Here is a 21,832-nt window from a genome sequence, read left to right on the forward strand (position 1 = left end):
ACTTCAAATAGGTACACAGTGATTATAAAATAAGCCAAGCCAGTGTCAGTCCCTCCTGAAAAACAGAAAACTGAACCAACTAACCTTTAATGTCTTATTGTGACGCTGCAGTTCCCGGCAAAGAGACTCTAGTTTGCTCCTTGCCAAGATAGCCTTGCTGTGCTCACTCTGCAAGTGGACTTTCTCTTTCACAATTTGGGCTTGTTTCTTCTGCAGAATCTTCATTTGCTTCTGAACATTCCTGCTTTCCTCCAGCTAAAATTAATAAGCACTTTACAGTCAGGAAGCACAACGAAAACCTTTGAGTTACAGCTGGAGGAATTACACTAAGAACTATGGAACTACATTTTCAAAAACCAAGTATTACAGTATTTTTTAAAACTTATTTTGTAACCTATTACTCTGCCAACCTTCTCTCTTCTAGTCATGATAGGAAAGTAAACAAAAAATCAAGGATAGTGGAAAAAACAATCTTAATCTATAAAAAAACAAAAAAAAACCCAAACAAAAAAACTCTACCCCCAAAGCAGGGCTCAAACTCACAACCCTGAGATCAAGAGTCACATGCTCTACCAACTGAGCCAGCCAAGCACCCCTTAATCTCTTATTAAAAATTGTTAAATGGTGCTTTTGGAAAAACTTTAGAAATAAACACCATGGAGTTTTACTTTTCTGAGAAACACACAGGCTGCTCTAATGAAATGGTCCTCCAAATTAGAATAAGCAGTACTGGGGCACCGGGGTGGCTCAGTCAGCGAAGCATCCAACTCCAGATTTTGGCTCAGGTCAGGATCTCTGGGGTGTGAAACTGAGCCCCGCACCAGGCTCCACGCTGGGTGTAGAACCTGCTGAAGGTTCTCTCTCTCTCTGTCTCCCTCTGCCCACATTCCCCTCCTCAGCTCGGGCACATGCACGTGCTCTCCAAGGAACAACAAAAAAAAAGAATGAGCAACATTCAAGTTCTTTGTGAGAAAGAGAGGAATTGCTGCAATTTTGGATTTGGAGCTAATAAGTATATTTCAAGGTTAAATCAACACTAACAGATTAAGACAGCAGCCTTACTGACGGTTCACAGAAAAGATGCTGAGTCAATTTCAAGAGCCAAGAGTGACACCTTGTGGCCTATCAAAACACACCAAGCATCCTGAAATGCCATATGCTCACAGCTATTAAAAACATCCTTACAGAAATTCTTGCAGAAAAAATAGTTTTATTTTTGTATAATACTTTTGCAAAGTAACGTTATTATGACCACAGGTGCAGCACAGCTGCAGGAGGCTCCCTGCCTGCACAGACGATCTGTAACTCTGCAGAGAGCTGCAAGCCCCGTCCTCTCGCGCTCAAGGTGATCACAATCCAGAATCCCAGGCTCACCGTTCCTTTGCTCTTCTCATTCATCTCATTTGTGTGCGGTCCTAAAAGAACTGTTCTGGTTTCAGACATTTTAACTTTTTGGCGGTTAGTGCAATTAAAGAACTGAATTTCTTCTTGAATTTAAATTGAGCTTAAATAGCTGCATGTAGCTAACAGCTACCATTTTGGACAGCACAACTGTAGATCATATTGCTAGAATGCATCCAAATTGTTTGCACAGATCAAGAAACAGAAAACCCTTTCTGTAAATGGCCAAAAAGTAAGTGTTTTAGGCTTTGTGGGCCACATACTCTGTTGCATTGTTGTCTTCTTTTTCTTAAACACTTTAAAAACGTAAAACCATTCTTAGCTTGTGGGCAGTACAGAAACAGGCCTTGCCAGATTTGGCCCCACTGGTTACAGGACATCTCACTTAAAAAATATGCCACACACAACATACTTTACTGACCCATTCTCAAGTCAATGGGCATTTGGGTTCTTCCCAGACTTGATTGCTTACAATGTTATGAACACTGTCCTATGTGCTCCCTGCTGTACACATGTAAAAAGTTCTCTGGGTGCAAGCCTAGGAGTGGGACTGCTAGGCAGTGACTCATGTTCTACTTCACATGACAATGCCACACTATTTTCGAGAGTGGCTGGCAGATTTATTCTCCCATCAGCAACTTATAAGAGATCATGTAGATAGATGCGTATCCTCTCCAAAAGTACAATCAGAATTCTTTTTTTTATTTTTTTTAAAGATTTTATTTATTTATTTGACAGAGAGAAATCACAAGCAGGCAGAGAGGCAGGCAGAGAGAGAGAGAGGAGGAAGCAGGCTCCCTGCTGAGCAGAGAGCCCGATGCGGGACTCGATCCCAGGACCCTGAGATCATGACCTGAGCCGAAGGCAGTGGCTTAACCACTGAGCCACCCAGGCGCCCTATAATCAGAATTCTTAATGTATGCCGCTGCAGTGGATATAAAATCGCATCTCATTCTGGTCCAGATTTGCATTTCCCTGATCACTAATAAAGTCGAACAACTCTTTACATGTTTATGTACCTTTATGTTAAGATATCTTTATATCTTCATGTTTTTCCACTTCTCTAAAATGCCTCTTACGGGGCGCCTGGGTGGCTCAGTGGGTTAAAGCCTCTGCCTTCCACTCAGGTCATGATCCCAGGGTGCTGGGATCGAGCCCCGCATCGGGCTCTCTGCTCAGCAGGGAGCCTGCTTCTCCCTCTCTCTCTCTGCCTCTCTGCCTACTTGTGATCTCTGTCTGTCAAATAAATAAATAAAATCTTTAAAAAAAAAAAATAATAAAAAAAATAAAATGCCTCTTACATGTCTCTTGCCCAGTTTCCCATTGGGTTATTTGTTCTTTTCGTATTCATTCGTAGGTGTTCCTTAGATATTCCGGAAACTAAATACTCTGTTGGTTGTATTTGCTGGCATATGTTCTTCCCAGTTTTTTTAATGTGACGTCTCACTGTCTTTTGCTGAACAGAAAGTTAATTTCAACACAGCCAATTTTTGCAATCCTTTCTCTGATAGTGCTTTTTGTGTTGTAAGAAATCCTTCCCTTGGGGCACCTGGGTGGCTCAGCTGGTTAAGCATGAGACTCTCGATATCAGCTCAGGTCACGGTCTCAGGTTTGTGAGACAGAGCCCCGCACTGGGCTCCACACTTGACAGTGAGTCTGTTTGTAGTTGGTTCTCGCTCTCTCCTCCCACGCCTCTCTCTCTGTCTCTTCCTAAAATAAATAAAATAGGGGCGCCTAGGTGGCTCAGTCATTAAGCATCTGCCTTCAGCTCAGGTCATGATTCCAGGGTCCTGGGATCAAGCCCCGCATCAGGCTCCCTGCTCAGCGGGAAGCCTGCTTCTCCCTCACCCACTCCCCCTGCTTGTTTCCTCTCTCGCCATATCTCTCTGTCAAATAAATAAAATCTTTTAAAAATATATCTTTTTAAAAAATCTCTTAACCCAAGTTTAGAAAAATATTTATTAATATATCTAAATAAATCTAAATATCTATAATCTTTAAAGCTTAGTTTTTGACATTTAAACCCTTAATCCATTTGGAATTAATCATTGTGTGATTAATTTCTTTCTTCACATTGTGTGTAATATCTTTCCCATAAGGATATACACTTTAAGAAAGGATTTATTTATTTAAGTAATCTCTACACCCAACGTGGGGCTCCAACTCATGACCCCGAGACCAAGAGTTGCATGCTCCATCAATTTAAACAGCCAGGTGTCCCTAATTTCATGAAGATGGCAAGTCTCCCCCAAATGCACCAAAAGAATCCATGAAATGTTCTTCTAAATCCCCAAATGGGGGGCGCCTGGGTGGCTCAGTGGGTTAAAGCCCCTGCCTTCGGCTCAGGTCATGATCCCAGGGTCCTGGGATCGAGCCCCGCATCGGGCTCTCTGCTCAGCAGGGAGCCTGCTTCCCTTCCTCTCTCTGCCTGTCTCTCTGCCTACTTGTGATCTCTGTCTGTCAAATAAATAAAATCTTTAAAAATAAAATAAAATAAAATAAATCCCCAAATGGTGTTTTTTCTCCCAATTTTTCCCAGTAAGTTGAACCTAAGATGTAATAAAGAGCCAAGAATAGCCAAGATACTTCTAAAAAAAGATTAATAAGAAGAATATATACACCTACCCCAGCAGATATCAGGATTATTATTACACTATAATAATCTACACTTGGGATGCCTGCGTGGCTCAGTCAGTTAAGGGTCTGCCTTCAGCTCAGGTCATGATCCCAGGGTCCTAGGATTGAGTCCCGCATTGGGCTCCTTGCTCTGCGGGAGCCGGCTTCTCCCTCTGCCTGCCATTCCTCCTGCTTGTGCTCTCTCTGACAAATAAATAGATAAAATCTTCAAAAAATAATAATAATAATAATAATAATCAACATCTACACAAACTGACTCAGGAATGGGAAAGAATAGCACTATAACACATACCTAAGAATCATGTCACAAACCTAATGATACCCACACTTAGCAAGTGAAATGTGAGCATTTCAAGAACCCACACTATTTGGTAAACATGGAGGCCACAAGGTCTCTCCAGCAGCCCATCCCAGTTCCAGGGCAACATGCCATACCGTCTGCTCTACAGGACATTCTACTTATCCACGCCACAAGCACCAATGATGTCAGATGATGCTATCACAAAAAGGACAGAGGACAGTGATGGCAAAGGGAAGTTTTCTAAATAGCCTTAGGAAGAGGTTACTCCATAGATGGTCTCACTGCAACAAATCTGAAGCAAAGAGAGGTTACTACTAGGCAAGTCTAATGTGTCACACATCCTAAAATGAATGTAGCAATTGTTACTGGGACTTAAAAATAACCATACCCACCTACACACGCAATAAAAGCCACAAACAAAAACAGCCTAGACCCCTGCTACTTAAAGTGTTATTTAAAGGCCAATAGCATTAACATCACCACCTGGGAGATTGTTTAAATACAGACTCTCAGGCCCCAACCCAGACCCACCAAATCAGAATATGCCTTTTAACAGAAGTCCCAATGGTGCGGGTGAATCTGAGGACTGCCCTAGGCAGCTATCTGCCCTTTCTTCTAATCTATTCATGGCTGTCTGCCTTCCACCATTCTTACAGGATTCTCATGCAGATGGAACCAATAGGAACGGTTTCCACAGACAGTGGAAGATTTCCTTTCCTGAAGCCAGCAACCTGACCACACTGTGTTTTCTTCCATCTTTGTATCCCTGACTGTTCTAGGCCATTTATACTGACGCACATGGCTTCCTGCTGCTCTGAACAGAAGGTGCTAAGCTGCCGAATGCCAGCTCCGGGGGGTGGCGCATACACACACCCCTTTGTAAAGCAAGGGAGATAAATTGTAATTCTTTGAATAATAAACAGAATTGATATTTAGAGCTGCCCAGTGACAAAAAGTAGTATTTGTGATATGGAATATCTGCTTCAGCAACAGATGAAAATGCATAAAAATCATCAATAATTCATATAAGTTTTTCACAAAAGGCATTACTTTTAGCATTTATATTACACTTACTCATTCTAAGTTTCCCACAACCCTTACACTTACAGAAAGGGTTCTAGGACGTCCCCATTCTTCAACCTAAACAGGATGGCAGGGTTTCCATGTTGAGACTTTTCATAATTTTTAAAAGAGAATTAATGTTTCTTGAAATAACACAGGCCCAAAACAAATGAGGTCAGTTTCTCTAGAAGGAGAAAGAAATGCCTGGCACATAGTAGATGTGAAATAAATATTTCCTGAGACACAGTATTGTTTTAGTTGACTATTTCATCTAACTCTCAGTTTCAATCACAATGGGTAGAACGTTTATCTCTAGAATTCCCCTGGGAAAAGTTAAATACAGGAACCACTACACCCAGACCAGCATCTTTAGCATCACACCGTAGTACTTCTAAGTCAGCCTTTTCACTTCTAAAACAGAGTTTTAGAAAATCTATGCCCTATCTTAGCATTATAATGTCCTATAGGTAGCCCCTTATAAAATGAAGTCACACAAGCAGCAAAAAGCCCCAAGAAATAAAATTCTCTTCAATTTTGGAACACAATATAATTTTTACATCTAAAGCTATATCAAAGTATTTTAAAAAGCTTATCAAGTACATACAACATTTTGCTGCACTTCATATGAACTTTACCCCCTTGATTTAATACTCACAAGATCAGCATATTTCTTACAGAGAGCTGCCAGCTTCTCTTCTGGAGTTGAAAGGGTGTTTAGGGCTTGCATCAATAATAAAACTTCTTTGCCTGATGATTAACAAGATGAGAGGAATAAGATCAAGTCTAACCTGTAAATTCTACATAACACTTTCTATGTTCTGACATCCAGAGTAAAATAATTTGTGCCTGTATCTAGACATAAGAGATTTACCAGCTAAATTAAGAAAGCTATTTTTAAATTCTGGATTAGCAGGCACCCCTTGCTTCCCACCCCTACCCCGAATTTTTTCACTCACTAATACTGCTAGCTATTTGTAACTCTTGCTAAAGGCTTAAAAATTCCCTTGCTTAACCACTGATGTCCAAGCTAAGACAAAGGGCAAGTTACAAAGGGCAGAATATTTTTAAAAGCTTCCTACCCAAGTACAAATACAGAAGCAGGTTCAAAGAGAATTTCAGTTGGTACTCTCTCAGATGCACATAAATCACTTGTGGCATGTATTTTTTCTATAAGCAATTTAAATAACTTCTGATCATTTAGTAAGCACCTTCTGTGTGTTAACCAAGTTTAGTGTAAATAAAAGGGTGTCAACGTAAGTTCTTTCCCCCACAGGAAGAGCTAGCAACGGTATTTTAAAAAATCTTTGGCAGGGAGAAGCAGGTGGGTGAGATAGAGGACAAATGGTCTTTCAAAATAAGTGATAATATTTTACTTCTAAAGTAACCATTTTATTTTTTAAATATTTACTCTTATATGTAGGATATTTCATTTAAAAATATATATTAAAAGGACTTTGATATGTGGTATACAGACTGCTATGAAGAAAAAATGCACGCGGACTTCAAAACCGAACACCTTTCCATCCACACAAAATTTCAGAAACAAAACCTCTCAAAGCCCAAGGCCAGTACAAATTTTAAGAGATGACTAAACATGATTATTAAATATGATTAGAAGTAACCATAATGTAACCTGCAATTTTTAATCAAGATTTTAAACCATATTCCATCTGGGTTGTTTTTTTTTTTTGGAGACACAATTCATATACTATAAAATTCACCCTTTTAATTAGAAGCGTACGATGGAGTACATTCACAAAGTCGTGCAACAATCACCACTGTCTAATTCCAGAACATTTCATCACCCCAAAAATAAACGCCATATCCTTCAGCAGTCCCTCCCTCCTGCTCCCCCACCGCGGCCCTGGCAACCACTATGCCACTTTCTGTCTCCATGGACCTGCCAATTCTGAATATTTCATATTAAATAGAATCTTAATATGTGGACTTTTGTGTCTGGTTCCTTTCATTCAGCATGTTTTCAAGGTTCACCCACGTACAATGTTCTCACTACTTCATTCCTTTTTATAGCAGATATGATACCACATTTTGTTTATCCATTCATCAGCTGATGGATAACTGTGTTGTTCCAACTTTTTGGCTATTATGAAAAAGGCTGCCATGAATACTCATGTACACATTTTTGCATGGTCATATGCTTTCAACCCTCCTGGCTATATACCTAGAGGTAGAGCTGCTGAGTCACATGGTAACATTATGTGAAACTTTTGTTTTTAAGTATTAAGTCATCTCTACACCTAATGAGGGGCTCAAACACAACCCTGAGATCAAGAGTTGCATGTTCCTCCAACTGAGCCAGCCAGGTGCCCCATTCCCTGTAACTTCTTAAGACTCCATATCTGCTTTTACACATATAATTGGGGCTGCTGATTTTGAAGACATTTGTTTGAAAGGAATTAAAATTATTTTTTTAAAGATTTTATTTATTTATTTGTCAGAGAGAGAAGCAGGCTCCCCACTGAGCAGGGAGCACGATGTGGGACTCGACCCCAGGACCCCAGGATCATGACCTGAGCTAAAGCCAGATCCTTAACCGACTAAGCCACCCAGGTGTCCCTGGAATTAAAATTATTTCTTGTATTTCTATAAGAATTTTAAGGTTTTCCAAGTTAGTGAAAAATATATTTAATATATCTAATATTTCCAAGTTAGTGAAAAATATATTTAATAAAATATATTTAATAATATTAATAATATTAAATAAATAATAATATTTAATAAGGATAATTTTGTACAGAAAACCATACAAATCAAACACTGTTAATCTTAGGTATACTAAGTATAAAATATTTAGGGGCACAGCACCTGGGTGACTCAGTCAGTTAACCATGTGCCTTTGCTCAGGTCATGATCCCAGGGCCTTGGGATCGAGTCCTGCATCGGGCTCCTTGTTCAGGAGCTTCTCCCTCTCCCCTGGCTTGTGCTCATTCTCTCTGTCAAATAATTAAATTAAAAAAAAATTTAGAGTCAATGAGTAAGGCTAAAATAAAAGGGGATTTCAGATTTCATAACAAAATTTAACATATTACCTTTTTAGTCCTAAATCTCAAACACAGAAGGAAAAAGAAAACATACCCTTGAAAGTCAGTCTTAACCCACTTCTGAACGATAGATAACATTATGCTGTCTCTAAAGCATTGTGACTAGATTTTAAATAAAACAAGCCAATAAATGCACAGTCTTCACAGTAAATTTCAGTCAGACTACATTAAAGATGCAAACAAGGCAAGTCAAATACTACTTTGTCAAGTTGGCCCCAAATTCTGTGAAGAAAGCTTATTCCTGATTACTTAGAGAAAACAACTTCCTCCTTTGCTATCTTTGTCTCCTGCAAAAAATGCAGTAAATATACACACTGACTCCACTGAGGACAAGAGATATATTAGCTAAACATCCGCCTCAACGCTGGCCACGTTCATAATCACCTGCGCTGTGGAGAACAGAAGTAAAAAGAGCAGCACACGGAAATGTCCAACCACTGAGCACAGACTATTACCTAAAGTCTTCTCTTTGCTCCCGCTGCAGTCTGAATCCTGCTGACCATCAGGAGGATCTATTCGAGCTTCTCGCCCAGGAATTTCCTCTCTGGACTCTTGCATGCAGTATGCTGGGCTCATCAAACTCCTGTTCTTTGTAATAAAATCACTGCCTTCATCCTCTTCCAATGAATGCTTGATACTTGTGCCACCACAATTTGAGTCTTGATGCTGAAGAATATCATTTGATTGAGAGTTGTGTAACATATCTGCCTTCACCCCTAACCCACACATTCCAGCTTCTTCCATTGTGCCAATCACAAACTAGAGAGAGGAAAAGAAAAAATATGGAAAGAGGGGTTAAAGCAAATGTAATCAATGTTTACATCCAATAATACACCACAGATGGACAGTTTTTTTCTTTTAGTGATTTGTAAAATTGATGTAAATATGGTAATTTCTAAGTTTCAGAGTGGCGACATAACTGTAAAGTATAAGAAAATTAAAACAAATCACACAACTAAGTGGTCCCAAAGGAAGTGAGAAATGCCATTTACTTTATTTTATTTTTTATTTATTTATTTGACAGAGAGAGATCACAAGTAGGCAGAGAGGCAGGCAGAGAGAGAGGGGGAGGAGGAAGCAGGCTCCCTGCTGAGCAGAGAGCCCGATGCGGGGCTCAATCCCAGGACCCTGGGATCATGACCTGAGCCTAAGGCAGAGGCTTTAACCCACTGAGCCCCCCAGGAGCCCTTTCCATTTATTTTTCTTTAAAGATTTTATTTATTTATTTATTTATTTATTTATTTATTTGAGAGAGAGAGAGAGAGAGAGAGAGAGAGCGCAAGAGAGAGCACGAGCATGAGAGACAGAGAGAGAGAGAGAGAGCATGAGAGTAGAGAGGTCAGAGGGAGAAGCAGACTCCCTGCCAAGCAGGGAACTGATTCAGGACTCGATCCCAGGACTCCAGGATCATGACCTGAATGGATGGCAGTTGCTAAACCAACTGAGCCATCCAGGCGCCCCAGAAATGCCATTTAGTTGTAAATCTAAACTTATTTCCCTAAGGGCACCTGGGTGGCTCAGTCACTTAAGTATCTGCCTTTGGCTTGGGTCCTGATCCCAGGGTCCTAGCAATGAGCCCTACATCTGGCTCCTTGCAGACTGCTTCTTCCTTTCCCTCTGCCCCTCTCCACCAGTCGTGCTCCCTCTGTCCCTGTTTCAAAAAAAAAAAAAAAAAAAAAAAAAAAAAAGGGTGGGCACGTAAGTGGCTAAGTCGGTTGACTCACTGTCTTTGGCTCAGGTCATGGTCCCAGGGTCCTGGGATCGAGCCCTGCTTCGGGTTCCCTCCTCAGCAGGGAGCCTGCTTCTCCCTCTCCCTCTGCCTCTCCCCCAGCTTGTGCTCACTCTCTCTCAAATAAGCAAAACAAAATCTTTAAAAAAAAAAAAAAATACTGGGGCACCTGGGTAGCTCAGTGGGTTAAGCCACTGCCTTCGGCTCAGGTCATGGTCTCAGGGTCCTGGGATTGAGCCCTACATTGGGCTCTCTGCTCAGCAGGGAGCCTGCTTCCCTTCCTCCCTCTCTTCCTCCTTGTGATCTCTCTCCCTGTGTCAAATAAATAAATAAAATCTTTTTTAAAAAGTACTCACACTTCCTTTCAAAAATAAACTTTTTTTCCCTAAAAAAAAATTCACCATTAAAATAGTCAGTATCTTAGAAATGAAATTATCCTGTTAGGAAACATTAATTATTCTGTTCTTATCCCTGATGAGACGGTAGAGCAGAGGTGGCTCACTAGCTGTCCAGCAAAAACCCTCACTCCTCCAATACCCTCCAGCTGGCGCTGCTAGACAAATGCTCAGCCCAGGACTCCATTTCCCAGGCCCCTTGTATCTAAGCGGAACTCCCAAGCAGAGTTCCCACCAATGGAATATAAGATGAAATAATAACTGTCCCTTCTTCAACAAGACTTTCATTCTTAGAAGCATACATTCTTTCCCCACCATTTCTTCCCCACTCTGGCTGAATGCAGAGATCTCCCAGACTCTGAGAGACGGCACAGCTACAGGATAAAAGAATTAACAGTCTAGGCCCCTAAATCCCATGTACATACAAAGGAAGGCTGCCCTTCCTACAAAAAACTCCACACTGGACTATTAGATGAGCACAAAAATAAAGTTCTCTCACATTAGGCCACAGAAACTTGGGAGAATAATGGTTTAAGCAACTATCCCTGCCCGAACAAATGTGGATAGTGGCCATGGCCATGGGAGTAAAGGCATTATTCTAGTATTTTATTCTCAAATCAGTAAAGTTGACCTTACTCTCTCTTCTATCATAACGTTAACCCCATTTATTTATGGGCTTCTTCCCCTTAACATGATGTGGCACAAATTTGAATTTTACACATTCTATACATTCCCTCTCTGTATGAAAGAGGGCCTCTTCCCTTTCTGAATAATACAATTGGTATGGGGGGGGGGTTAGTATCTTTCTTTTACCACAAGTGGACAAAGTTACTTTCCAAAGTTTATAGGAGAGCAGAGATTCATTATTTCGAGTTACAAGAGTACTTCCAACTGAAGAACTAAAACTGATTTAAAGTATCAAAGTAGCAGAAGAGACAGAGATTGTGGAAAGTAAGTCCTTATCCTTTATAGTCTAATGTTGATGAACCAGGTCCTATACTTCTGGAGGAACAAACTGGTACAGCCACTTTGAGAAACTCATTGACAATACGGATACATTCCAACCCAAACCCTGCTCTTAGGATTTTACCCAAGTATGCACATATGTGCAGCCAAAGGCCAAGAATGTTTAAAGAAGGGCTATTGGTAATTGTCCCCAAATGGAATTAACCCAAATTTGTTTCAAGAGAAGGGATACATTGTACTATGCTCATACCATCCAGCAACAAGAACTAACTACTGCTAGATGCAGTGATACCAATCGATTAAAGGAAGGTGCTGAGAAATCCACACTGTAGGAAACCACTTATATGTAAAGTTCAGAATCAGGAAGGCTAGGGGCACCTGGGGGTGACTCAGTGGGTTAAGCCGCTGCCTTCAGCCCACGTCATGATCCCAGAGTCCTGGGATCGAGTCCAGCATAGGCTCCCTGCTCAGCTGGGAGCTGGCTTCACCCTCTCCTCTCTACTCGTGCTCCCCAGATATTTCTGTCTCTGCCTCTCTCTCTCTCTCTCTCTCTCAAATAAATAAATAAAATCCCCCCCCCCCAAAAAATCTGGCAAGGCTAATCAATTGTGCTGGATATCAACAGAGGGGTTAATACTGAGGGTAGGGTCTTCAGGGGTACTTGGCAATATTCTATTTCTTGAGCCAGATGGAGTCACACAGATGTTCACTTTATGAAAATTCATTAAGCCTAGGGGCGCCTGGGTGGCTCAGTGGGTTAAAGCCTCTGCCTTCGGCTCAGGTCATGATCCCAGGGTCCTGGGATACAGCCCCCTATCGGGCTCTCTGCTCCGCGGAGAGCCTGCTTCCTCCTTTCTCTCTGCCTGCCTCCCTGTCTACTTGTGATTTCTGTCAAATAAATAAATAAAATATTTTTTAAAAATTCATTAAACCTAAACATTTACAATTTGTTTACTTTATTGAAGTAAAACCTATTTCAGAAAAGTTTATTTTTAAAGTTGCAATTTATACATTATTCAAGAGTTATGAAGAACCAAACAGAATATTTTCCTCAGGACAGAAAGATTAGCAATGTGTTGCTTTTCATGATACTTTTAAAATAATGTGCATACAATACTTTCATTCTTAAAAAATTAATGCATTAAGAGGAAAAGGGTTGTCTATCTTCAGAGTTGCTTTTTTTTTTTTTTTTTTTAGAGATGAACTATTTATTTATTTTTTATTTTTTAAAGATTTTATTTATTTTTTTGTCAGAGAGAAAGCGAGCGAGATCGAGCACAGGCAGACAGAGTGGAAGGCAGAGTCAGAGGGAGAAGCAGGCTCCCTGCAGAGCAAGGAGCCCGATGTGGGACTCGATCCCAGGACGCTGGGATCATGACCTGAGCCGAAGGCAGCTGCTAAACCAACTGAGCCACCCAGGCGTCCCCAGAGTTGCTGTTTGATGCCACATTCTAAGCCTAAAAACTTAGAAATATTTAAAAGACTCTTAAATTCTTTCAAAAATATTTAAAACTCACTTCCATATGCAATGCATTCTGTCGAATGAGATTTCACAAGTGTAATCCACAGGTATTAAATTTATAAAACACTCATGATGAAGTTTCAAAAACTTCAAAACAAACATCTTTTGTTAAATTCCTGCAGAAACTTCTTAAAGCCATGAATATGCCCAAATAATATACTACATAAGTATTAATCTCAAACTAAATGCAAAATGATCATTTTTTGCTACATTATATACACAGCTACTAAGTTCTGCCTCTACTTTATATCAAATACTGAACTGCCATATACTACTGGGCACATGGATAATGTTAACAGCCCTCCTCTTTACAAGCAGTAGAGGAAAAACAATAAGTGCTATTAATATCATCTTTCCCAATTTTTATTTTATTATTTTTTAAAGATTTTATTTGCAGGGAGGGGGGCAAGCGTGGGGAGGGGAAACAGAGGGAGAAGCAGACTCTCCCACTAAGCCTGGGAGCCCAATGCGGAGCTCAGTCACAGGACCCCAAGATCATGACCTGAGTGGGAAGCAGATGTTTAACTGACTGAGCCACCCAGGCACCCCCTTCCCCAATTTTTAAAAATATAATTTTTAAACCGTTCCCCTGAAAACCATTAGTATAAGAATGGGTTCACAAAACCACAACATTGGTTTTTTGTTTATTTTATTTTATTTTATTTTATTTATTTATTTATTTGAGAGACAGAGAGAGATCACAAGTAGGCAGAGAGGCAGGCGGCGGGGCGGGGGGGGGACGGACGGACACGGGAGAAGTAGGGCCTGACCTGAGCCGAAGGCAGAGACCCAACGCACTGAGCCACCCAGGTGTCCCCAACATTGGCTTTAAATACCGATGAAAGTCTGTTAAAAGATAATTAAAACAGAAGACTGCTATCTCTAATACATGACAGAATTTCTCAGAAGTTGTAATGATGATAAAATCCACCTTATACCAGAAAGTTTTGTCAAGACACACCAAAAATATAATGAGCAAGCAATCTGTTGGAAGAAGGGGGAGCCATCATTTAATTAATGGGTAATTTTCTTTTTTTTTTTAAGTTTTTAAAATTTATTTAATTGACAGAGAGAGAGATCACAAGTAGGCAGAGAGGCAGACAGAGAGGGGGGGAAGCAGGCTCACCGCTGAGCAGAGAGCCCAATGTTGGGCTCGCTCCCAGGACCCTGAGACCATGACCTGGGCTGAAGGCAGAGGCTTAACCCACTGAGCCACCCAGGTGCCCTGGGTAATTTTCATTCAGGAAAACCTGAAGCCTCTCCTAGGATCAATTTTAATAAGAAAGGTACCTGAGAAATGGAATTTGTTAATTTCTCATTTTTCAGCTCTATTGGTGTTTTTCATAACCTTTATTAAGATATAATTCACATGTAATTCACCAATTTGAAGTGTACAGTCCACTGGTTTTTAGTATACTCACAGAGTTGAGGAACCATCACCACAATCAATCTTAGAATACTTTAGTCACCGGGACGCCTGGGTTAAGCAGCTGCCTTCAGCTCAGGTCATGATCCCAGCGTCCTGGGATCGAGCCCCACATCGGGCTCCCTGCTGAGCAAGGAGCCTGCTTCTCCCTCTGCCTCTGCCTGCCACTCTGTCTGCCTGTGCTCACTCTCTCTGACAAATAAATAAATAAAATCTTAAAAAAATAAAAAAAGAATACTTTAGTCACCTCAGAAAGAAGCCTTCCCATTAGCCCCAGCCCTAGGCAACTAACGTACTGTATTTACAGATGTGGTTGTTTTGAGCAGTTCACCTCAACAGAAACAGGTAATACGTGGCCTTTTGTGTTTGGCTTCCTTCACATAGCTTGATTTCAAGGTTTATCCATGTTGTAGTATGTATCACTACTTCGGTTCTCTTTATTGTCAAATAATATTCCAGTTTGGATATACCATGTTTTATTTATCCATTCATCAGCTGACAGGACATTTGGATTATTTCCAACTATTGGCTATTATAAATAAATCTGTTATGAACATTAACGTACAAACATATGTTTACATTTCTACAGGGTATATACCTAGGAGTGGAACTGCTGGGTCATATGGTCACTCTGGTTAACCTTTTGGGGAACCGTGACACTATTTTTCTAAATGACTACACCACTTTATATTCCCACCAGCAGTGTGTTAGGGTTCCATTATTTATACGTTCTCACCAACACTTGTTATTGCCGGTCCTTTTGATAATAGCCACTACAGTGTGAAGGTATCTCATCTAATGACTAATGATGTTGACATTCTTTTCATGTGCCTATTGGTCATTTGTATACCTCCTCTGGAGAAATGTTTATTCACATCCTTTGCCCCCTTTCTAACTGGGTTCTTATTGAGTTCTAAGAGTTCTTTATATATGCCAGATACAAGTCCCTTATCAGATGTATGACTGGCAAGTATCTTCTATTACTGTTCTCTCAATTTTGGAGAAAAGGCACAATGTATTCACCTATTTCAAAATGTCATAAATTTAATTAAAAATCACTCTGGCTTTCAGATTAAAGGCAGATAGGTTAATTTCAACTACCAAACACAGAAAAAAGATGCAGGACTAGAAAAGTCAAAATGTTTACATAACTCAAAACAGTAGCTGGTGGCACTGAGCATAAATAAGGACCCTGAATGTGTAGTATGAATAACCATCACATCTCATGCTGTCCTTCTATTTCATTGTTTTCTATTTTTTTAAAAGATTTTATTTATTTATTTGACAGACAGAGATCACAAGTAGGCAGAGAAGAAGGCAGAGAGAGGGAGAAGCAGGCTCCCTGCTGAGCAGATTCGGGGCTTGATCCCAGGACCTGAGATCATGACCGGAGCCTAAGGCAGAGGCTTTAACCCACTGAGCCACCCAGGTGCCCCATCATTGTTCTCTATTTTTAGTTAATACTACTTCTTTTTGTCTTTCTGGACACGCCACCCTTTGGCCTCTCAGCTCCTGTCACACACATTACATTAGCACTTATTTGGTATGCATATCCAACTAGACAGCAAAAGCTTATGCATAAAAGGTACTCAATTGCCAACTGATGGAGAACACATGGGCCAAAACGGTTGCTGAAAACAAGCCATGGAAAATATCTAAACATTACAAGTTAGAGGAAAATACCACTATGACTACTTTATCTTTAGAAGCAATACAGTATTACATTTCCTTTGCTCTCCTGTGCAACTAATTTTGATGTATTTTTCACATTTGCTAATGAAAGACTAACTTTGGCACTACAAAATCTTGGTTTATGAATAAGCCCAGGTCCAGCTGGACTCTTGAAATAGCAGGCCCCAATTTTTCTACTGTATGTACTGTTTGTTCAAGAACCTTCTTGAGGCTCTGCACTGGGCCATGATATGAAGCAAATTCTTAAGTCAACAACTTTAAATGGTAGATTATATATATAAGCCCTCACCTCCTTAAGCAGAGACCTCTATATCACATAGCCAATACAACTTCCTATTCTGCTTTCTCTGATACCCATTCTGGATGCCTTTTCTTGGGTATTAATCTCCTGTATAAACAGCAGCAGTTAGTATTTATGCAGCAAATACTACATCCTGGCACAACTGCAAGCACTTTCTTATATTAACTAATTTAATCCTCACAATAATGTCACAAGATAGGTATTATTAGGGGCGCCTGGGTGGCTCAGTGGGTTAAAGCCTCTGCCTTCAGCTCAGGTCATGATCCCAGGGTCCTGGGATCGAGCCCCACATTGGGCTCTCTGCTCAGCAGGGAGTCCGCTTCCCCCTCTCTCTGCTTGCCTCTCTGCTTATTTGTGATCTCTGTCTGTCAAGTAAATAAATAAAATCTTTAACAAAAAAAATAGGTATTATTATTATTTTTAAAGATTTTATTTATTTGACAGAGACATCCAGAGAGGGAACACAAGCAGGGGAAGTGGAGAGGGAGAAGCAGGCTCCCCGCTGAGCAGGGAGCCGTATGCGGGACTCCATCATGACCCAAGCCAAAGGCAGACAGCCAACAAATGAGCCACCCAGGTACCCCCGAACATATGTAAATTTTATTAAAATTTCTACACAAAGTCATTTAAGTTTAAAAAAATGCTTAATTTTATTTTTAATTTTTGAGAGAGTGTGTGTGCACTCGGGGCGGGGGGGAGGGGTCAGAGGGAGAGGAAGAGAAAGAATCCCAAGCAAGCTCCATGCCCAGCGCAGAGCCAGACATGGCGCGCCATCCCATGACCCCGAGATCATGACCTGAGCTAAAATCAAAAGTAGGATGCTCAATTGACTGAGCTACCCAGGGCCCCTCCAAATTAATTTATTATTTTAACACAAATGCATACTCAAATGAAATGAATGTTAAGACCCACAACCCAACAAAAATGGGCAAACAATACTAAGCAAGAAATCATAGAAAATACAAGTGGCTAGCAAACATATGCTTAATTTTACTCACAATAAGAGAAGTGCAACTTAAAACTATCAGATACCATTATTCACATCAAAAACTTTGACAACCCCGTGTGGGAAAGGGTGTGGGGTAATCGCAAGCATTCCTGGTTGGGGAAAAAATTGGTTTAACTACTAAGGAGTCTAATTCAGGGCAGAGACTGTGTGGAAAGGGGTGCAAAGGAACTTTCCAGGATGATGGGAATGCTCTATAACTTGATGAGGGCTGGGGTTACAAAGCTGCATGCATTTGTTAAAACTCAGCACGTACACACTTAAAGTGGCCTCACGGGTGAAAGGACCAACAGATGGATAGATAAATGAAAAGGTATGGTAGCAGAGAATCTAGGTGGTGGCAATATGGATGTTAGTATCAAATTCGTTCAACTTTATGTTTAAAAAATTTCCACAATAAGGGGCACCTGAGTGGCTCAGTGGATTAAGCCTCTGCCTTCGGCTCAGGTCATGGTCTCGGGGTCCTGGGATCAAGCCCCATATCAGGCTCTCTGCTCATTTGTGACCTCTCTCTGTCAAATAAATAAGAATCTTTAAAATGTTGGGGAAAAAATCATGCCACATAGCTTAAATCCACCAAACTCCTTTCTTATCAATTTCTTCTACGGACAAACAAGTACATCTATGACATTATATATATAATGACATTTATGTAGCAGTATTTGTAGTAACAAAAAAAAAAATCAGAAATACCCTAAATGTCCATTAATAATGAACTAGATAGTAATAACTTTGTATGATGAGAGATGACAAACTGGTATTTTGTGGTATTACACTAATGTAATACTGCATGTGAACTGTACTTCAATTAAAATAAATAATAAAACTACATACCCCCCAAAACCAAAATAATGGACTGGAGAGATCAACTGTGGTACATCCATGTTACAGGTACTATAGCATCTATTAAAAAATAAGGTAGATGGAGAATGACTGATCTGTAAGGGTAAGTTGAAAGGGGATAAAGAAAAATGCCCAACAGCATGTACTGCATGCCACGATTTGGGTGTGTGTGTGTGTGGCTGTGTAAGTTTATGAGTGGGAATCATTTACAATCTCTGGAAAGATACAAAAAAAAAAAACCACACACTAATGGAGAGAAACTGGAAGTGGTAGGGGAGATGGGGGGACACCAAGCTTTCACAGCATGCCTGTTTTATTAATCTTTTAAGTTAGGAACCATGAGTTACCTTCAAAACACCTCCCTGCCTGGCAGGAAGCCTGCTTCTCCCTCTCCTACTCTCCCTGCTTGTGTTCCTTTCTCACTGTCCCTCTGTCAAATAAATACATAAAAACTAAAAAAAAAAAAAAAAAAAAAAAAATCCAATCTCAAATGAAAATGAAAAATTTCTATTCGAACTTTTCCCTGAAAATCATAAAACAAGCTATCACATTTTCATTTTTTTCATGAGTCTATAGTCAGGAGCAGCACACACAGCTCTTACAGCTTGAAAGACACGAGGGAGAGTAGGTCATTCAGCCACAGCAGTGTCTACTAGAGCCCTAAACCCCAACAATCCTCCACCTCATTCACTGCCCTTCTGTCAAAGGATACATTTCTCTCTTTTTTTTTTTTTAAGGTTTTATTTATTTATTTGACAGAGAGAGATCACAAGCAGGCAGAGAGGCAGGCAGAGAGAGAGGAGGAAGCAGGCTCCCGGCTGAGCAGAGAGCCCGATGCGGGGCTCGATCCCAGGACCCTGGGATCATGACCTGAGCCGAAGGCAGAGGCTTAACCCACTGAGCCACCCAGGCGCCCCAAAGGATACATTTCTCAACCTTCCTCCCATTGTCTAAATACTTAGAGCTAAGAGGATTCCTTAAGTGAAGAAAAGACGCCTTCAAAATGGATAGCCACCAGTTCAGCAACCATTAACTGTAGGAGCAAACAGCTACTATAGAAAGTTTTGTGAACATGAATACACTGTACTCATCTACTACTTGCAATAGCTTTTCCATCAATATATTTGAAACTGAGATCGCATAGGAATTAAAAACCTAAAGAAAGGGGCACCTGGGTGGCTCAGTGAAGCGGCTGCCTTCGGCTCAGGTCATGGTCCCAGAGATCTGGGATTGAGCCCCACATTGAGCTCCCTGCTCAGTGGGAAGCCTGTTTCTCCCTCCCCCTCTGCCTGCCACTCCCCCTTGCTGTGCGCGAGCTCTCTCTCTCTCTCTGTCAAATAAATAAATGAAATCCTTAAAAAGAAAAAAAAAAAAAACTAAAAAAAACACGATTTAAATAAGTTGCTTTCCTTTCTACTCTGTAGATAAAGATGAACAATTTTAAAGTTTAAAACTTCCAGTTATGCTCTTTCAAATAATACTGAAGCTAAAGAGCCATATTTCTTTGGCTTATTTTCTTTAAAGGGCTTAAATGTTTTTAGTAATGACTGTTCTTTTACTAACACTCATCTAAATAAAAACAAAAAAAGCCAACACCCACATCCACTTCCTAATTACTTCAACTACCATCTGCTTAAATGAGATCAAATGTCTTCAACTAGGGCCAGGCATGTGTTAAAAGCAGAAATAATCCAAACCCTGCCACTGAAGGCTAGTGTGGCCCTTCAGAGGGAGCAGGTGGGAAACACTGTGCACATTTATGCATTTTCCGGAGGGGGAGCTGTAGCTTGCCTTGGGTTCCCAGACAGTCTCAAAAAATTTTTATCGGGACGCCTGGGTGGCTCAGTTGGTTAAGCAGCTGCCTTCGGCTCAGGTCATGATCCCAGCGTCCTGGGATCGAGTCCCACATCGGGCTCCTTGCTCGGCAGGGAGCCTGCTTCTCCCTCTGCCTCTGTCTGCCATTCTATCTGCCTGTGCTCGCTCTCTCCCCCACTCTCTCTCTGATAAATAAATAAAATCTTTAAAAAAAATTTTTTTTTATCAAGTAAGTGAAGAGAACCTTCTTAACGCGCAGGTCCCTTTATAACCCCCATTTAACCTTCCCCTCAGAGAGGCTTGTCTTATTGTTCCCAGATAAGGCAAATGAAACTTACTGAGTAAGTAACTTGCCCACAATCATATTAAGTCAGCAAAAGGAACTCACAAAATTCGAAACAAGGTCTGTCAAACTCAAGAGCCTAGGTTTTCTTCATTACACAACTCCCCTCACACTTCATACATTAGCCTTGAAAAATGAAAGATCAAACAGATCTCTTGTGCAATTAAAAAATAAACCTAAGAAGTTAAATGATGTCTAAAAATATATATCATGCTAGATATACAAGGATGAAATAGGAAAACACAGGGAAAGAGCTTTAAATTTTTAGCAGTGATGAACTCTGGAATTTAAAGAGGTGAGACAGGACTAATTTGGGGGTAGGGCTCTCTATAAATAATTTAAGTCATTTTTTTTAAGGTATTGAAGTAGTTATGGTTTTACTTTTTTGGCCCAACTTGGGCTTGAACTCATGACCCTGAGATCAAGACTCGAGGAGAAATCAAGAGTCAGATGCTTAACTGACTGAGCCACCCAGGCACCCCTACTTTTTTGTGTCTTAGAATAAACTGAATTATCTCTAAAAATCCCTTCAACCCTATGTTTCTAATAGCTTGCCCTAAGAGTTGTCAACTACCAAACAGGAATGTGATGACAAGAGTACATGCCTGACAGACCCAGTGGGGGCCAGAGAAGTAAGAACCACCGAAGGAAATACTGAAAGATACCAAAAATACTCTGTATCTCTCAAGACATCAGCTATCAGCCTTAGTTGATTTTTTAAAAATATGAACTTCTCTCCTAAACATATCCAATATTTTGAGAAGCTTTTACATTTCCAAATATAAATTTTACAAACTTATTATAACATTTACATTTTCATGTGCTTTTTAATTTTTTTAAACAGGTGGATGGAGATGGTGGGGATTTCATGTACTTGGTGGGGGTTTCATATACTTTTTAAATCAGAAAAGTGACTCTGGCTGTATATAAATCATTTAAAATAGTTTATATACTAAAGCTATTTTAGTCTTTCAAAGAATTATTCTGGATAGCAAACTTTTCCACACAGTTAACACTACATCAATCATTCATCTCAAAATTCTGTTTTAAACATTTTGGACCAAAGCCTTTAAAATATATATTATATAACCTGATGCCTCCTTAAATAGTAGTCTGTTTCACTGTGTTAGAACAAAGGAATGAAATGAAATGAAAGGATTTTAATTTTTAACAGATAAAATGACATATTACTGTGCACTAGAATATAATTAGATTCTAGGGTCCATCTCTACAATATGCCTGTACTCTTTTCTGGGGGGTGAGGAGGGACAGAAGGAGAGGGAGAGAATCTTAAGCAGCCTCCACGCTGATCTCACGATCCTGAGATCATG

At 40.3% G+C, this 21,832-nt stretch overlaps 1 protein-coding gene across 2 annotated transcripts in view; it reads right to left on the bottom strand.

Moving 5' to 3' along the window:
- Positions 1 to 21,832, bottom strand: part of TXLNG (taxilin gamma) — a 59,133-nt gene that overhangs the window by 17,934 nt on the left and 19,367 nt on the right. For both annotated transcript variants that reach the window (XM_082718399.1, XM_082718398.1), the window contains exons 2-4: positions 8,919 to 9,222; positions 6,057 to 6,148; positions 85 to 255 (exon numbers count right to left, since the gene is read on the bottom strand). In XM_082718399.1, the coding sequence (XP_082574525.1) occupies positions 85 to 255; positions 6,057 to 6,148; positions 8,919 to 9,207 (552 nt within the window). In that variant the 5' untranslated portion in view covers positions 9,208 to 9,222. The remainder of the gene's footprint in view (positions 1 to 84; positions 256 to 6,056; positions 6,149 to 8,918; positions 9,223 to 21,832) is intronic.

The sequence above is a fragment of the Mustela nivalis genome, assembly GCF_964662115.1.
Source record: "Mustela nivalis genome assembly, chromosome: X".
NCBI classification, from domain to species: Eukaryota; Metazoa; Chordata; class Mammalia; order Carnivora; family Mustelidae; genus Mustela; species Mustela nivalis.